Source organism: Lepisosteus platostomus, chromosome 4, assembly GCF_059453375.1.
Source record: "Lepisosteus platostomus isolate fLepPlt1 chromosome 4, fLepPlt1.hap1, whole genome shotgun sequence".
Lineage (NCBI taxonomy): Eukaryota > Metazoa > Chordata > Actinopteri > Semionotiformes > Lepisosteidae > Lepisosteus > Lepisosteus platostomus.
This window is the reverse complement of record NC_142614.1, coordinates 71,024,020-71,037,932: the sequence shown is the minus strand read 5'-3', so window position 1 is coordinate 71,037,932 and position 13,913 is coordinate 71,024,020. Positions and strand designations below refer to the sequence as shown.

Sequence of the window (13,913 nt, the reverse complement as noted above, 5' to 3'; positions counted from 1 at the left end):
CGTTATGTTTTCAGGTAGACCTTAGTTAAATGCAGTGGGTGATGAGTATACCACAAAAGCTTCGGGCGGAGTGGTGGCTCTGTGGCTAAGGATCTGCGCCTCTGGCTGGAAGGTTGCCGGTTCAAATCCCGCGGCCGGCAGAGGAATCCTACTCCATTGGGCCCCTGAGCCCTTATATGATCTCTTATATTGATTCACTTTGTAAAACAATGAACAATGTTGAAATAAACTAACAGCTGCTGATTAGCTGTCTTCCCCATAACTTCTTTTTGTTGGCTTGTAAACTTCAGCAGCTGTAATGTTGGAACGCCAGTGCAGTCTCGCGCAACACCTTTTCAGAAAATTGCACATTGCTCACACTTGCTTGTTGCTCTGTTGTCTTCACTATTGAAATTTGGAATGCTTTGAAAAAGTATTAATTTTCCACTAACTCATTCTGGATAAATACGTCAACTTTCAGTAGGGTATCCCATGAAAGGCCAGCGCATGAAATCGGTCACGACAATTTTGCACAAAGGGCAGAGAAAGAGTAGATCAATAAACAGTGAAGGTGACAAAAATGCAGGCAAGACGAGCACGTTCTGGGATGCTAATTGATGGCGAGGAAACGAGATCTCAAAAGGGCAGGAGTCAAAATATGTCAGACGCTAATTTTTTCCAGTTGAGTGAAGACTGACAATTAGACCTACTGCACACATGTTTTAGTAATGACTCAGTTAAACAAACAATGCTTATTTGGGAACTGCACCTGATAAGCCTGCTTTGTGCTTGCCAAAGTAAATCTACTGCAGGACAAGTAATGATTCCTTCAGGGAACCTTTTACAAGAGTGATGCTCCACATTTGTATCCGCTTGTTTACTACAGTTGAGAGGTTTTGACAACGCCAGCTAATATTGCAGGGAATTAAACAACAATCATACAATATCTCTGCACTGTCTGTGAAAATAAATTGGCAAGATTACTTAACTCTTGTATTTTGGAATCAGTAATTACTTATGAAAGCAAGAGGGCAAAATGTTTGTGTCTTCCAACCAATGAAAATATAGTCTACTAACCTTTTTGTTAGGCAAGACAATGCATTTTTAAATTTTAAAATGCCAAATGTATAATCAACATCTAATAAGCCAACTTAGAGTTTGGAAGAAGTATTGCACTAATGTCTTGTAATGTCTGAAAGAAACAAGTGTGAAAATATTAAATGTTCTTGAAGAAAATCACAGCATGATAAGAACTTCCCAAAAAAACTGCAACTGTACATTAGAGGCGCTGAAGAAGACAGAAGGAGACAGAAATAGGGGAACTAAGCAAGCGTGCTCAATCTCAAGACCACCGTCTGGACGGCGTTGGCTTAGGACAGGAGGAGAACCCAGTACCTGCAGCTGGAGCTTGAGAAGGTGTTTCTGAGACCTGTGGATAAAGTGATGTTTTGGAGAAGACAAGAGATTTGATTTTGCAAGATGACACACTGGAACATATCGGACCTGAATAAAGTCCTCTGGTATGGCTGATGATATCAGAGCCACCGGCTTCTAACCTGATCTCATCAGAGCTCAGGAACAAAGCAAGGCTGGGCCCTGGTCAATACCAGAATGGGAGACTGAGATCTCAAATAAAAAACAGGTTGCTCCCTCTGCAAGTGGACCAGTAGGTGGCGCTCTTCCATCTGGACCACAATTTCCAACCCGTTGCCAGTATGCTGAAGACAATATCAGGACTGTCACTGTCCGAGAAAGTGTGGACTTGCAGGCTAAGGACTAAGGCACTCCTTTATTTCAGTTGGTGAAGCAATTTCATAGTTTCCTACCTGGTAAAAAGAATAATTCAGTTCTATTTAAGAGCATTTTACAACAATGTCTACGTGTCTAAATTGGCACTGATGTGTAGTAGGACAGCTCGTGCCCAACAGGTGTCAGGCATCACGAGTGCAGGGGCTGCTCTGTAGTTGTGGGTGAAGTAGCCGCCCTCCTATACGTAGAGCTCTCGGGAATGAAAAGCACTGTACACATGCGAGGAATTCCTAGTATTTCTTCTCCTTCTATAAATGATATATTGCACATAACTCAGTGAAATTGTAGACAGATCAGACAGGCCTGAGGCTTTGCCTACAGAATGCTTGTGGTGGCTGGTTAGCGCTGGAACACTAAAGGTACAGTGTGCTACGTTCGTGAAATGTCTGCCTGTTGACCTCACTTGAATGCTGTAGCAGTTCTCCATTAGACCATAATAGCCAGAACGATGTGCCCCAAGTAAGATAAGATAGATAAGATCACTTTATTGGCCATATACAATTTCTTGTATTAGGAGTTTGTCTTTTCCATACCCCAGCTTGCTCTCCATGAGACACACAGGCGGGGAGAGAGAAGCTGGGGGTCAGAGTGAAGGATCAGCCATTTATACGGCACCCCTGGAGCAGTTGGGGTGAAGGGCCTTGCTCAGGGGCCCAACGGAGTAGGATTCCTCTGTGCACAGTGTGTCTCAGAAGAAAGCATTGTACTTGAGCCATTACTCATGCTGGTGATTCTTTGCGCTTAAAAATACTTGGGAGTGTTTTTGCTGGTGAGATGCAGTGTTGGGGGGAAAATAATGGGGAAAAAACACAACGATAAAATAAGAAGCCACTTCGATCATGAATTGAGATTGCCTTGCGATATACCTGTTGCAGCAGCTGTCGACAGCAGGCAGCGCTCAACGAGTATCTCAAAAGCGTCCCGATTCCTTACCCACACCTGCAGGGCGATCCTCAAGATGTGTGTTTGCTCTGTCTTTCCTGCTCCAGGTTCTGAAACCTCATCCTGTCAGTAAGTTTTCTTTTGTATATCGTAGATGGGCGCAGCCTCGTGGTGAAATCCCTTCTGGGCTTTGAACAAGGCTCTGTATTAAAAGTAAAAGGATGTTTTTTTTGGCATGTCTGTTTCAAACTGTAGCCAGCCGTCATTAGTCACTCTGCTTTCATTTGAATATATGTAAAAAAGTAATTTATTTTTTTTAGGCGTAAGATTTTACTCCCATAATGCCTGCCTCATGAAATTGGGAATACACTCATTGTGGTGCACCAGATGAATCAAGATGTTCAGTTACAAATGTGGAAAGGTGAAAAACAAGACCTCAATGAGGCTTTCTGGTGTTCTTGCATTCGTGTCTGTACTTTGGATCACATTGAGGATAAGTCCCAGAATGTTACGAGTGTTCACATTCTCTCTCGTTCGGTTCCCGGGGCTCTCTCAGTTGAGGGCTGTCAGGAGACGCCAGGGTCACCTGGGAGTGCACAGTCAGCAGGCTGCCTTCTGGAGGAAAGGAGGAAATCTCTGTCAAGTGTTTTGGGCTGCAGTACTTCAGGGGAAGAGCTCAGGAAGGGACCCCGCGCTGCAGAGGGGTGGAGCAGCTGACTGATGCAGGGAAGCTGCTCCGGTGCTCCTCCTGCCTCACTGTGTCAGAGTCACTGTGCACTTGACATTAATGTGACGCATGCTCGCTGCAATGAAAAGTGACAAGCTCCCTAAATGTTTTAGTCTCTGTGCATCGGCTGTGAAATGTAACAGTCTGCTCTTCTTCTTCTTAATCTCCAAATCTTTTATCTGTCTGAAACCTGTTCTGCCCCACCTTCCTGGGTGCATTTTCACTTGGCTTTATTTGTGCACCAAGCTTCCCTACAGGGCTGCCTGTCCTTGGAGTGCACTCCGAAACCCTGTGATAACGATACTAACGATTCTGACATTCCTGCAACCAGGAAGAGACAGTCATCCAAAATTCCCCACTAAGACACTAAGCTGTCTTTCTCTTTGTTTTGTTGTGGTTTTTTTTTTTTCAGATTTGGCATAGTCTCTCTCTGGAGCAGGTGCACATGTCAGTCACCGGCTCCACACTGATGTTCACCGTGATAAGGATGTTCGAACCTATCACAGCGCACGCAGGGGGGTGATGTCAGTCCTTGCTCCCTGCTGTGCAGTGGAGCCTTGCTGTGCACCGATGTGTTCCAAATGCAATCCATTCTTTTAGTATTTATTGGGGTGACACTTTCAGCAAATGCAACATTTTATACAGCATGGTATAATTATTCAGGGGGAAGTACCTTGATCAAGAGAACAACAGCAGTGTCTCACCTGGGATTTGAACTGGCAACCTGGATGAGTCCAGAACCCTAGCCTTTGGTAGTAAACTGCAATGCACAAATCAAGTTGTAGACAGGGTGCTCACATTAAATTCAAATAAGATTCCTTAGAAGTTACTGTGGCAGGAGAAGATTTGGGAGCTTTGTTGAGAATATTCACTGGGCAGTAGCAAAACATAAGACTGAATCATATATAATTTAAATTTAAAGGGGATCTGCAATGCTTTTTTTTCAGATTTTGAGAATCGGCATTGATGAGTGCACTTCAAACCACAAGAAAAGTAAAATGCACACAGTCACTGGTAACTGCAATTTACACCACAAAATAGACACAAAATAAATTTCCAGGCATGTGCAGCACCATGTTCTGCAGTTCAAAACGAGACGGCAAAACATCCAGTGAGGTGAAGCAGCCCTGTGAATACACCTCTTTTAATCCAGGCGACGTATTGCTTTTGATTTCAAGATGGTTTTGCCAGCAGATGCTACTTGTTGATTCTGCATGCAGATCACATCGGAACATTTCTGTATAGAAATATCTGTACAGCCCGCATGGATTCTCTCATGCGTCACGTTACGTTTGTCATTACGGTGACTAGTGAGCAGGAAGGGCCGCAATTCATGGGGAACTCGAATGCGAGTTTGTGACCACATGGCAACTTACAGTACTTTCACAAAGTTCACAATTTTGTGCTTAATTCAAAATTGTGTGAAATGTTTCTCTTCACGTCGATGAACTTTTTGTGTTACTGAGGGTTTAAGAACCGGTCTGAGAAATTGGCACTGTTGTGAATGATTTAGTGGCAAGTTGGATACCCTGGTAAAGGCTGGAGCAACCCGTGATGCGAATTCCAGAGTCAGACAGGAAGTCCGGCCTGGACAGAACACAGGCGGGTCCTGCAGGTGCCAGTCATCAAAAGCAAGATGGCAAGAATTACAGGCATAGTTCTCAGCGGGACAGATAAGCGTCCGTCAGACTGCAGGAGAAAGAGCTTTTCTTGTGCATACAAGGCGGGTAGAGTTCCCAGCCTGAAATCTCTCCACAGATAAACACCACAACCTCCAGCAGGGTGGCAGTGTAGCCTCTTACCCCCACCCAACAGCCCCGCAGAGGGGAGCTCGCACAGGTGTGATGGCATCTCACTGGTGCCCATTTAGAGCTGGTACCTACAGTAGCTCCGTTCGTGTTCCCACTTCATGCACCAATCTTCTTATCATTGTGACTTATTTTTAATAAGTACAAATAAGCATCAGTGGTCTCGATCGGACAACAGTTAAGAGTTTACTATTAACACTCCGTCAGGTATGTACGGTTCTTACCTTTACCAGACAGATATCCCACCTGTTTTAAGACGGTGAGGTTTTTTCTGTAGTGTTTAGATCCCACTTGCAGGCAAGACTAAAGACCTACCTAACAGATTTGACCACATGTTTCTATCGGGTAACATCCTGGTGATGCCCCGGACTCTGATGTCACCAGTTAGTGCCATGCTTTGAGCAGAAGTCGTTCATATACTGAGACAAGCACAACTGGATCTCTTCCTAACTCAGAATCTCAGGCATGCCTACAAGCCCACACCACTGGGCAGGACTTGAGATCACGGCCCAAGCCCAGAGTCCCATATTCCTGTCACTCACAAACCCCCCCCCAGCTCAGACGTTGGTGCCAACCAGAGAAGTTCTCGGCACTCTTGTCTGAGCACATGTTGCAAGTGGCCTGTGATTCTGGGATTACGAATGGAGAGTAGTTGTACAGGGAGCAACAGAAGTCTGGACCAACATGTGCCTTTACTGTCTCAATCTGGCTGCTCGAAATATTGCCCCCGAGGTGGGCAGCATGTCCTGGCGCAGTGGCATGGACTCTGTGTGGCAACACCTGGAATCTCTGGTTTACAGCCCAAAACCAAACCGTATTGCAGCACTAAAGGAGAACATGAGGAATGGCCCATCTTCAGAATCATCCAAGAATGAATGAATGAATTAATGTGTATATCAGTGTTAATGGCAACAGTTTTGAATCTGATTTTTTTCTGTTCTACCCTCTGCTTTCATTTGTACATTTTCTGTGATCAAAAGCTGAATCTGTTCTTGCTATTTCTTAAATATAATACGATGCAGATAGTAATGGTGTTTAAGCCAATATTTTAATTTAAAGCAGTTATTAAGAAAAATATGTTCTTAAAACTTTGTAAAAAAGGTGATCATAAGTCTATTTGCTACTTTTAAGGGGATTCTTCGGAGTACTAGTGATTCTTAACTGCTAGTGATTTTACTAGCACTCTGTATATTTAAGATTTAAAGTTAATTATATATCATAAATCCATTAAGGAAAAGCTAGAGCTTTCATCCTGAGGTAATGTAAGTGATTATTTCTGGGGCCTCAGACAGAGTTTAATACTGCTTCTATCAGTGCTGAATTTGTTTAATAAGGTGTTTTACATCACAGACCCCAGCACTGACAAGTTATGCTCAAATGTGTGATTCAGCTCTATGCATTTTATTCTTAAAGAAAGTCATGGGTTTGCAAAATTAAAGGCTTTCCCCAGAAGATCGACCACCGGAAGGACTCTAGCTGCTGTCCTGTATGTGCGCCTGTCTGAGAGAGTGAAGCCATTGGGTACTCTGAGACAGGAGGCACAATGTTGGAGGTTTAGGAGCTGTTGACGTGCTGGAAGTCTTCATCTATACTGTAATAAGCAAAGAAGTGGCATCTTGGGAAGAGTGAGGCTGAGGAGTGGAGTCATGTCCCTTGAGCTGCTGCTTGTCCTGTCTGTGGCACTAACTGGAGCAGAAGAGGCGTCTCTCTTGCGCAGTGTTTTTCTTCCCTCTTCCTCACTCTTTCTCTCTCTTCCCTGCAGTTATTGATGCCTCTGATGACATCGGGACAGTGACCGACATCCTGGCCCAGCGTGTGCAGGAGTTTGACTTGAGGGGACCCCTGGGGGCCTCCCCTCCCTGGATGGCTCTCTTCGAGGGCTCCCCGGCGTGCCAGCGACCCCATCGGGGAGCCGGACACAACCCCTACCCCTACTTCCAATCGCGGCCCCCGCGGAGCGCGCAGGGAGGCCCGCCTTCCTCCGACAGCGACAGCCCCCGCAGCGCCCGCCGCGCCTGGGAGTCCCCCCTGCCGCGGCCCCGTCCGCGGACGCTCTCCCTGGACGCCAAGCTCAGCAGCCTCCGGGGGCGGGGCTTCAGTGTCCCCGCGTGCCTCGGCCAATCGGCCGCCTCGCGCGCCGCCCAGCCCAGCCTCTCCTGCTCCAGCTCCACCTCCACCTCCAGCAACAGCTCCAGCGAGGGCAGCACCACCCCCGAGTCGGACAGCGCCCCCTTCTCTCGGCCCTCGCCGGCGCGGCGCAGCCTCAGGAACCTGCGGGCCAAACTGGACCCCCGCAGCTGGCTGCAGACGCAGGTGTAGGCCGCGCAGCCAGGGGGGGGGGGGGGGAGGACACGTCGCCGGTGGCGACCGAGAGGGCATCGTCTTCTCCCCACCCGGGAGACATCGTTTGGTGGAAGGTCGGGAAGGGTACCATTGACTCATCAACCGCTAAATCTGCCCCACACAGCCATCCCCTCTGTGTCCTCAGCAAGCTGCCCCAGCGCCGGCCAGGAAGGAGGAGGGGAGCGGATTTCAGCGAAGGCTGGGGGACTTCAGATGGGAGGAGAGCACTTAGACCGTCCCACCCGTTGAGTTCACCCAGTTCACCCGAAAGACCCCGTTGAATCGACACCGTCGTGGCCTGGAATTGCACCGCCGTCCCCGTGCTTTGCATCCAGCTGCATGTCCTGCACCGGGAATGGGAATGGGCTTTTTGGAATAAAGGATCAAAGGCAGCGCGGATGTGCCAGTCAAGTATGGCTGTTTGGTTTTGATTTAGCCCCCCCCCCCTCCTGGAATCTCGGCAACACGTTCGTTGAGAGGACATGTTGACGAGGCGTCTGTTCCGTGTGGCTGATTAGATGTGACGGTCAACACACGCTGATCTCCACCGGTAATGAGATGAATCGAGAGGGCCGACACCCATTTTGCTCACAGGCTTTGCTATGCGCTCTGTGTTTTGTTTTGTTTTGTTTTTTTTTCCCAGGATATATGCGCTGTTGCTGATGGGCTTTTAGAAGCTGAGTGGAGTCTGCAGCAGGTGAAAAAGCTCGAGCTCAAACTGGAAAATCGTGTGTGGATTCTGTAAGGGGGTGGTTAAAAAGGAAAGGTGAGATCCCACAGAAATGAGACGATGTCTCAGGAGTGAGTGATTTTTAAAAAGGCGGATTTCTCGGAGAGCTAGCTGCCGGTGTCGGGAGGGTGAAAGAAGAGCCCCCCACTGTCCGGCTCATACCCTCCTCCTCAAACACAAGGCCCACAATCCCTCTGGGCAAGGAGGCACTGGATCGCGATGGATTCTCCTGGCAGCATTTCTAGGTGAAAAACAAAGAGGTTCCCCCTGGAAGGATTTATATTTCCTCCCTTTCTACAAGGATCAAAGTTGGAGTCATGCCATTTCCCTGATTAACACCCTCTTGCGTACGTGAGAGATAAGCACAGACTCTGAAATTACCAGTTGAAATTTGAGCTCTACTGTTTTGAACTTAAAACAGTCCTTGTACTGTCTCCTTATATTTCTGATGCAATTCATCCCGAGACTTTTTTTTTTTAAAAATCAAACGTTTCGCAGGCGGCCACAGCTCCGGCTGGTTTCACACGCCTTCGGAGAGCTGCGTCCTCGGCCAGGGAGTCCAGAGGACTGATCGTGCCCGTGTCCCCTGGAGCGCACGGCAGTGGTGTTGACCACACTGGGGGCGCTCCGGGGAATGTGAAAGGGCAGAAGCCTGCCTGTTCGCTCTCTCTGCTCCCCAGCTCAGCAGGGGCAAACGCTGCCCAAAAGGGTGACCATGAGAGTCGGGGGGTTGTTTAAAAAAAGGGGTCTCCCTGCTTCACTTCTGCCAAGTTCACTATTTAGGGGAACATCTAGAAAAACGTGTTCACCACCAGGCTAGGTTCTGGAGAGTCTGTATCCTCCAAGGGCTTGAATATCCCTCCCTTCGCTGGCCACCGAAACAGGGTTATCATACACTGCAGCCGGATTCCCAAAGAATACGTTCATCAGTGTGTAATCTGTGACTGCAAGGTTATCCCACATCTTTGACAGATAAATACAGCTGGTTTAAAAACTTGGTAAGTGACTTTTGAGTACGGTTGGCAGATATTGGTTTATTTATAGAAGCAGCAATGCCTGAAGTTTTATCTAGTCCCAAATGGAAGGTGCTGTGTATTACTCATACATGAAGAATTGTACCAGCATTGATGGATAAACTGGAATTGAATACAGATTAGATAATGAATAATAGCAAGACTTATCATCTATATACATTCAACTTTATCTGTTATACAGATATTAATATCATGTAAATATGCAGTATCTTAAAAAGCAGTTTAGATATTATAGTAGATCTTTTTAATTTTTAACATGAAACCTCTGATGAAAAAAACCCAACTCTTTACAATATCCTAAATGGCTTGGTGACAAGTAAAGAGTAAAGATATGAAAGCCAATTATATGAGATAATTGAAAATAAAATAAGAGGCATTTTGGCTTTTGCTGTGTACTTTATTTGAATACAGCAATGCAGTAAAATTTAGTACAACTTAATTACAGATATTAAAAACATTATGCATATTGCATTCGGTTTAGACATGTAAATGTGGAAATCGTAGCTCAGAATGCACTTACCAGTGTTTTTAATTAACCAAAGCGCAGAGGGAGAGTACAGGACCATGGAGGGGAGTGAAATCATGAGGGCGAAGTGGGAGTGGAGTGTGACAGTGTGGGCTAGTTGTCCTCGGTCTGGCCTCCACCTCTGAATACCCCACTGCTGTGTAAATTTTGAATCAACAGTATTAAGAAGTTACTGATGTACTGCATGTCCGACATGCATCTCTGTTCCATTTCCTTTCCTTAGTGCAGCGTCTTTAGCCAAAGCTCAGGAAATCCCGTTCCGGCCTGAGACCAGGCTGCACTGCTCCTGTATACTGTAGCTTCAGTAATGCTCATCCAGCCTGTACTCCCAAGCAGATGCATTTACAGTCCTGGACTCGGTCTGGATTCATTACAACAGTACAGCATGGCCTCTGCATCTCTGCAGATTCTGCATGAACGGACTGGTGCATGTGCTACAGAGTGCTGCACTGCAGGCTTTGCATGCAGGTGATGCAGACCATGGATTTGACTCTGTAAACGTCACTAACGCACTCTTCTTTGACAGTGGAGGGGATTGGTGTGAGTGGGAAAATGTTTTGCAAATACCTCAAGGGGAAACCTGCCCCTGACTGTTGAGAGAGCTGCTCAGAGCTCTCCAAGCTTCTCTTTTTAGTGCATTTTGTATTTGGTTTACTACAGGTCTATCCATGAATGAGCAGATCAGCGGATGTAGTGACAGGGAATAACAGTAGTTTGATACTGGTGCTGAAATGGTCCCACATTTTAAGAAAGCTTCTCAAAACCAACTTTAAAAACACTGAAGTTTTTGTTTTTCCTTGAAGACTTAAAGAGTAGGCCTCATGTCTTTTTCTTCTTACTGTGGATGTAGATTGGAAGTGCTGTTCTGAAACAATGGGTGTGATCATTTCAGAATTTCTCGTCAAATTCCCTACAGCTTAGTAAAAGCTGGCCAACCTGATCTTATCCCACTTAAATTTGTCCCATGAAATACTGCTCCCGCCCCCCAAAATGTAGTTGTCTTGTATAAATCAGATATTTTCCTGTGGTCCAGATGTTGTATGATATAATGGAGACTATACAGCACTATAACTATTGTCTCAGCTGGGGTATGTGTTGCACAAACTGGCTGGGACCATAGTTTTAAAGTGTAACTTCAGGTGGTTCTGTGGAGGAGGATAAGCGCATTGAAAAACCCAGCAGGCTTTTGTCTTGATGAATAACATAAAGCAGTCCGTGTTGTATTCAGACAACATGGTGCAAGCTGCTCCATGGTAACTCTAGCTTCCTATTTCTTTATTTAATAATGACTATAAACTATGCCTCTTGTGTTTCTGAGAATTTAATGAGCTGTGCTACTTTCACTAAATAGTAAATATGTAATGCAGCATTTGTTACTGTAAAGTTTTGTAATTTAACTTTTTCTTCTTTTTGAGATTGTTAAAAAGTATTTTGCATCATTGATTTTGTTATACATACAACTATATGGATATATTATTTTAACAGAAGAGAACAAATCTATTTCAGCCCAGATGGGAACCCCTGACAGTTTGAAGAAGTTTCTGATCAAAGCTCACTGTTAGCTGCATGCTGAAAAAACATCAGGAAGAATAGAAATGTGTCATAACAGATATTTAACTCGAAGTGTACAATAACAAATTAAAAATACTTTATGAATTATGATTGAGCTGTTTTTTTATTTCTTCCTGTTACTGTTTCCAAACTTGATTTTCCAAAACAAGTTTGTTTAGAGTTTTTAGAATAAAAGTCTGGTTAAAGGACATTTTTGGCATCTCTGAGCTGCTAAAGGTGATGTTATTGATAGCGCGTAGAGACTGCTGCACAAATCGCAACACAGAATACCTTGGTAGAGATCATGTATTTCTTTTTACACTTGTTAAAATGTTAGTATCCTTTTGAGATTTTTTTTAACCAGCTTAGCTTATATGTACAGTAGGTCTCTAACATTAACGTTTGCAGATGTGCACACGAGTCTTTAAATCTGTGTAATTTCAACAAGAAACTGGTTCCAGGCTGAGGGTATAAAAAGTGTCCTGATGTACTTTTTATCCAGTGTTTGCTTTGTTCTAGAACAGGACAACTCTACTGGTCTGTGGGATATATCATTTTGACATGGTAGTGTTCTGGGCTTTTGCCCTTCTCTCGGGCGCAGAAATCAACAAGCTGGTACTGTACATTGGAACCCTTGTCTTCTCAAAGGCCTGGAGCCCTAGTTACTTTTTCAAACACAATAGTGGCAACCAGTTTATCATGGTTTCATCTGACACATTTAAGAGCCGAAAAGTTTGAATTAGTCCTACGATTAGATCAATCAGGAGTTGGATTGTGTCCAATTGTGTAAATGAGGGCTGAGCTGGAATGCAAACCAGCAGGTGTGTGATAACCACAGCACTGAAGGTCATCATAGATCAGTTCTTTTTATGTCTACAGTATGGGCCCCAGCAGTTGTTTCCTGAAAACCGGGTGGAAAAAAAATGGTACATATTCACATACTTTTGTTTTATATCGGAGCTGAGTTCTTGTAAATTAAATATAAATGACTTCACAGTGACTGTTTTCATCTCAGCAGAGTGGCAGTGTTGGGTGTTTGGAACATTTTTCTAACCCATTATTAAATTAGCTACACTGTCTCTGCTTTGTCACACGCAGCCTGTGTAGTTGTTTTTGTACTTGCTGTCAAGTAACTCCATTTACTCCATTTAAGTTACAGAATTATAGGTCCTGTACATATTCCAAAACACATTGTTAAAATAATTCCACAAAGGCATTTGGAAAAGGTAGCACGATTTGTGCCGCTTAACGAAAGCTTTCTAGGAACAACGACTTCCCAACTTCCAAGAGTTCAGTGCTTTGGAATACGTGTTGAGAAACGTTTGGCTTAACCAGCTTGGTGAAGAGGTAGCCTCCTGGCCACAGGACGAGGAGGCTCGAACCCTTTCAGACCGAGTGGACCGTGGGGCAGCTGCAAGGTGGGGGTGGTGGAGGAGGGGGGTTCCTGGAGACGAATGTGAGGGGAGGCGTGAGTCCAGTTCATGTAGCTAGTCTCGCAATGATAGTGACTAGGCACGGCTGTGTGTGATTGGCTTGCCGTTGTAAGCCCCCTCCCGAACTTCAGTTAATAACTGCCATGCAGTGGTTTTGAGTGGCCCTTGTGTTGCTGCCTGATGTTCCTGAGGTGCGAGCCGGGAGATGGAAGGAGGTGGCCAGTAATCCCAAGTGTGAAATGACATTTGAGGGAATTCATCAGCATCTTGCTTGCAAAACATGCATGCTCCTTTGAAATCCTCTTTCGATTCTTAGTGTTTTTAAGTAACGTGAGTTACAGCCTTGAGCAGTGAGATACTGTGGGTAATGTTCTGGGCCACCGTGGCTAAAATACCACGTTGCATAAATGTCAAACACTGACACACCCACCACCTTAATCCCAGCATTCCCATCTTGGTTTTCTCAATGTTAATTTTTCTGCTCTGCTGTTGCAGACCCTTTCCAGGATCTTAGTTCTTATTTGTAAGTCCCTCTTTAAGAAGACTGCATGATCTTTCTTCTCCAGTTAGTCTTAACTGGACTTTTCTCAAATACCCATGTACTGTATATCACACACTCTTTACTTTCTGTCTACATTAATCACCAGGCTCTTGAGTATTCAACCCCATGGCACAGGTCGAGTCACAGGTTTCCCCTGTGCCAAAACATCAGCAGACAGACATGCAGTTTCTCAGAGTGAGACAGAGTAAGGAAACAGCAAACCTGGCTGCTACTACATCAGGGACACAAATGGCAATGCATCCCCGAGCACACAAGATCGGCCTGGTGATATATTGCTGAGGTCTAGGGATGGCTGTAAAGTAAAGAGATGGAGACCTGGGTGTTATGGATTAAATTGTGGTGACAACTTAAGTGCTTGGTTATGTTAAAGTGAATATCGACTAGTGAAAGTTGAGAATCAGTTGAATACTCCAGAGTGTTCAATCGAAGTCCAAGACTGATAGATTGAAGTCCAGCAGGAAAATAACTTTCTCGCATAGCTGTTCTCAGCAATGCTTAGGAAACGTCTCCTCTCTCTATCTCTCTCCTC

The 13,913-nt window shown here is 45.1% G+C and overlaps 1 protein-coding gene across 10 annotated transcripts in view; it reads left to right on the top strand.

Annotated features, from left to right (window-relative positions):
* LOC148673777 (rhotekin-like) overlaps positions 1–11,500 on the top strand; it is a 108,641-nt gene extending 97,141 nt beyond the window's left edge. For 8 of the 10 annotated variants that reach the window (XM_088630584.1, XM_088630583.1, XM_088630585.1 and 5 more), the window contains exon 12: positions 6,968–11,500. In XM_088630584.1, coding sequence (XP_088486710.1) covers positions 6,968–7,524 — 557 coding nt within the window. In that variant the 3' untranslated portion in view covers positions 7,525–11,500. Of the gene's footprint in view, positions 1–14; positions 244–6,967 lie in introns of those variants that run through there. The other 2 variants (XM_088630592.1, XM_088630593.1) reach the window with 2 other exon arrangements.
* The last annotated feature ends 2,413 nt before the right edge of the window (positions 11,501–13,913 follow it).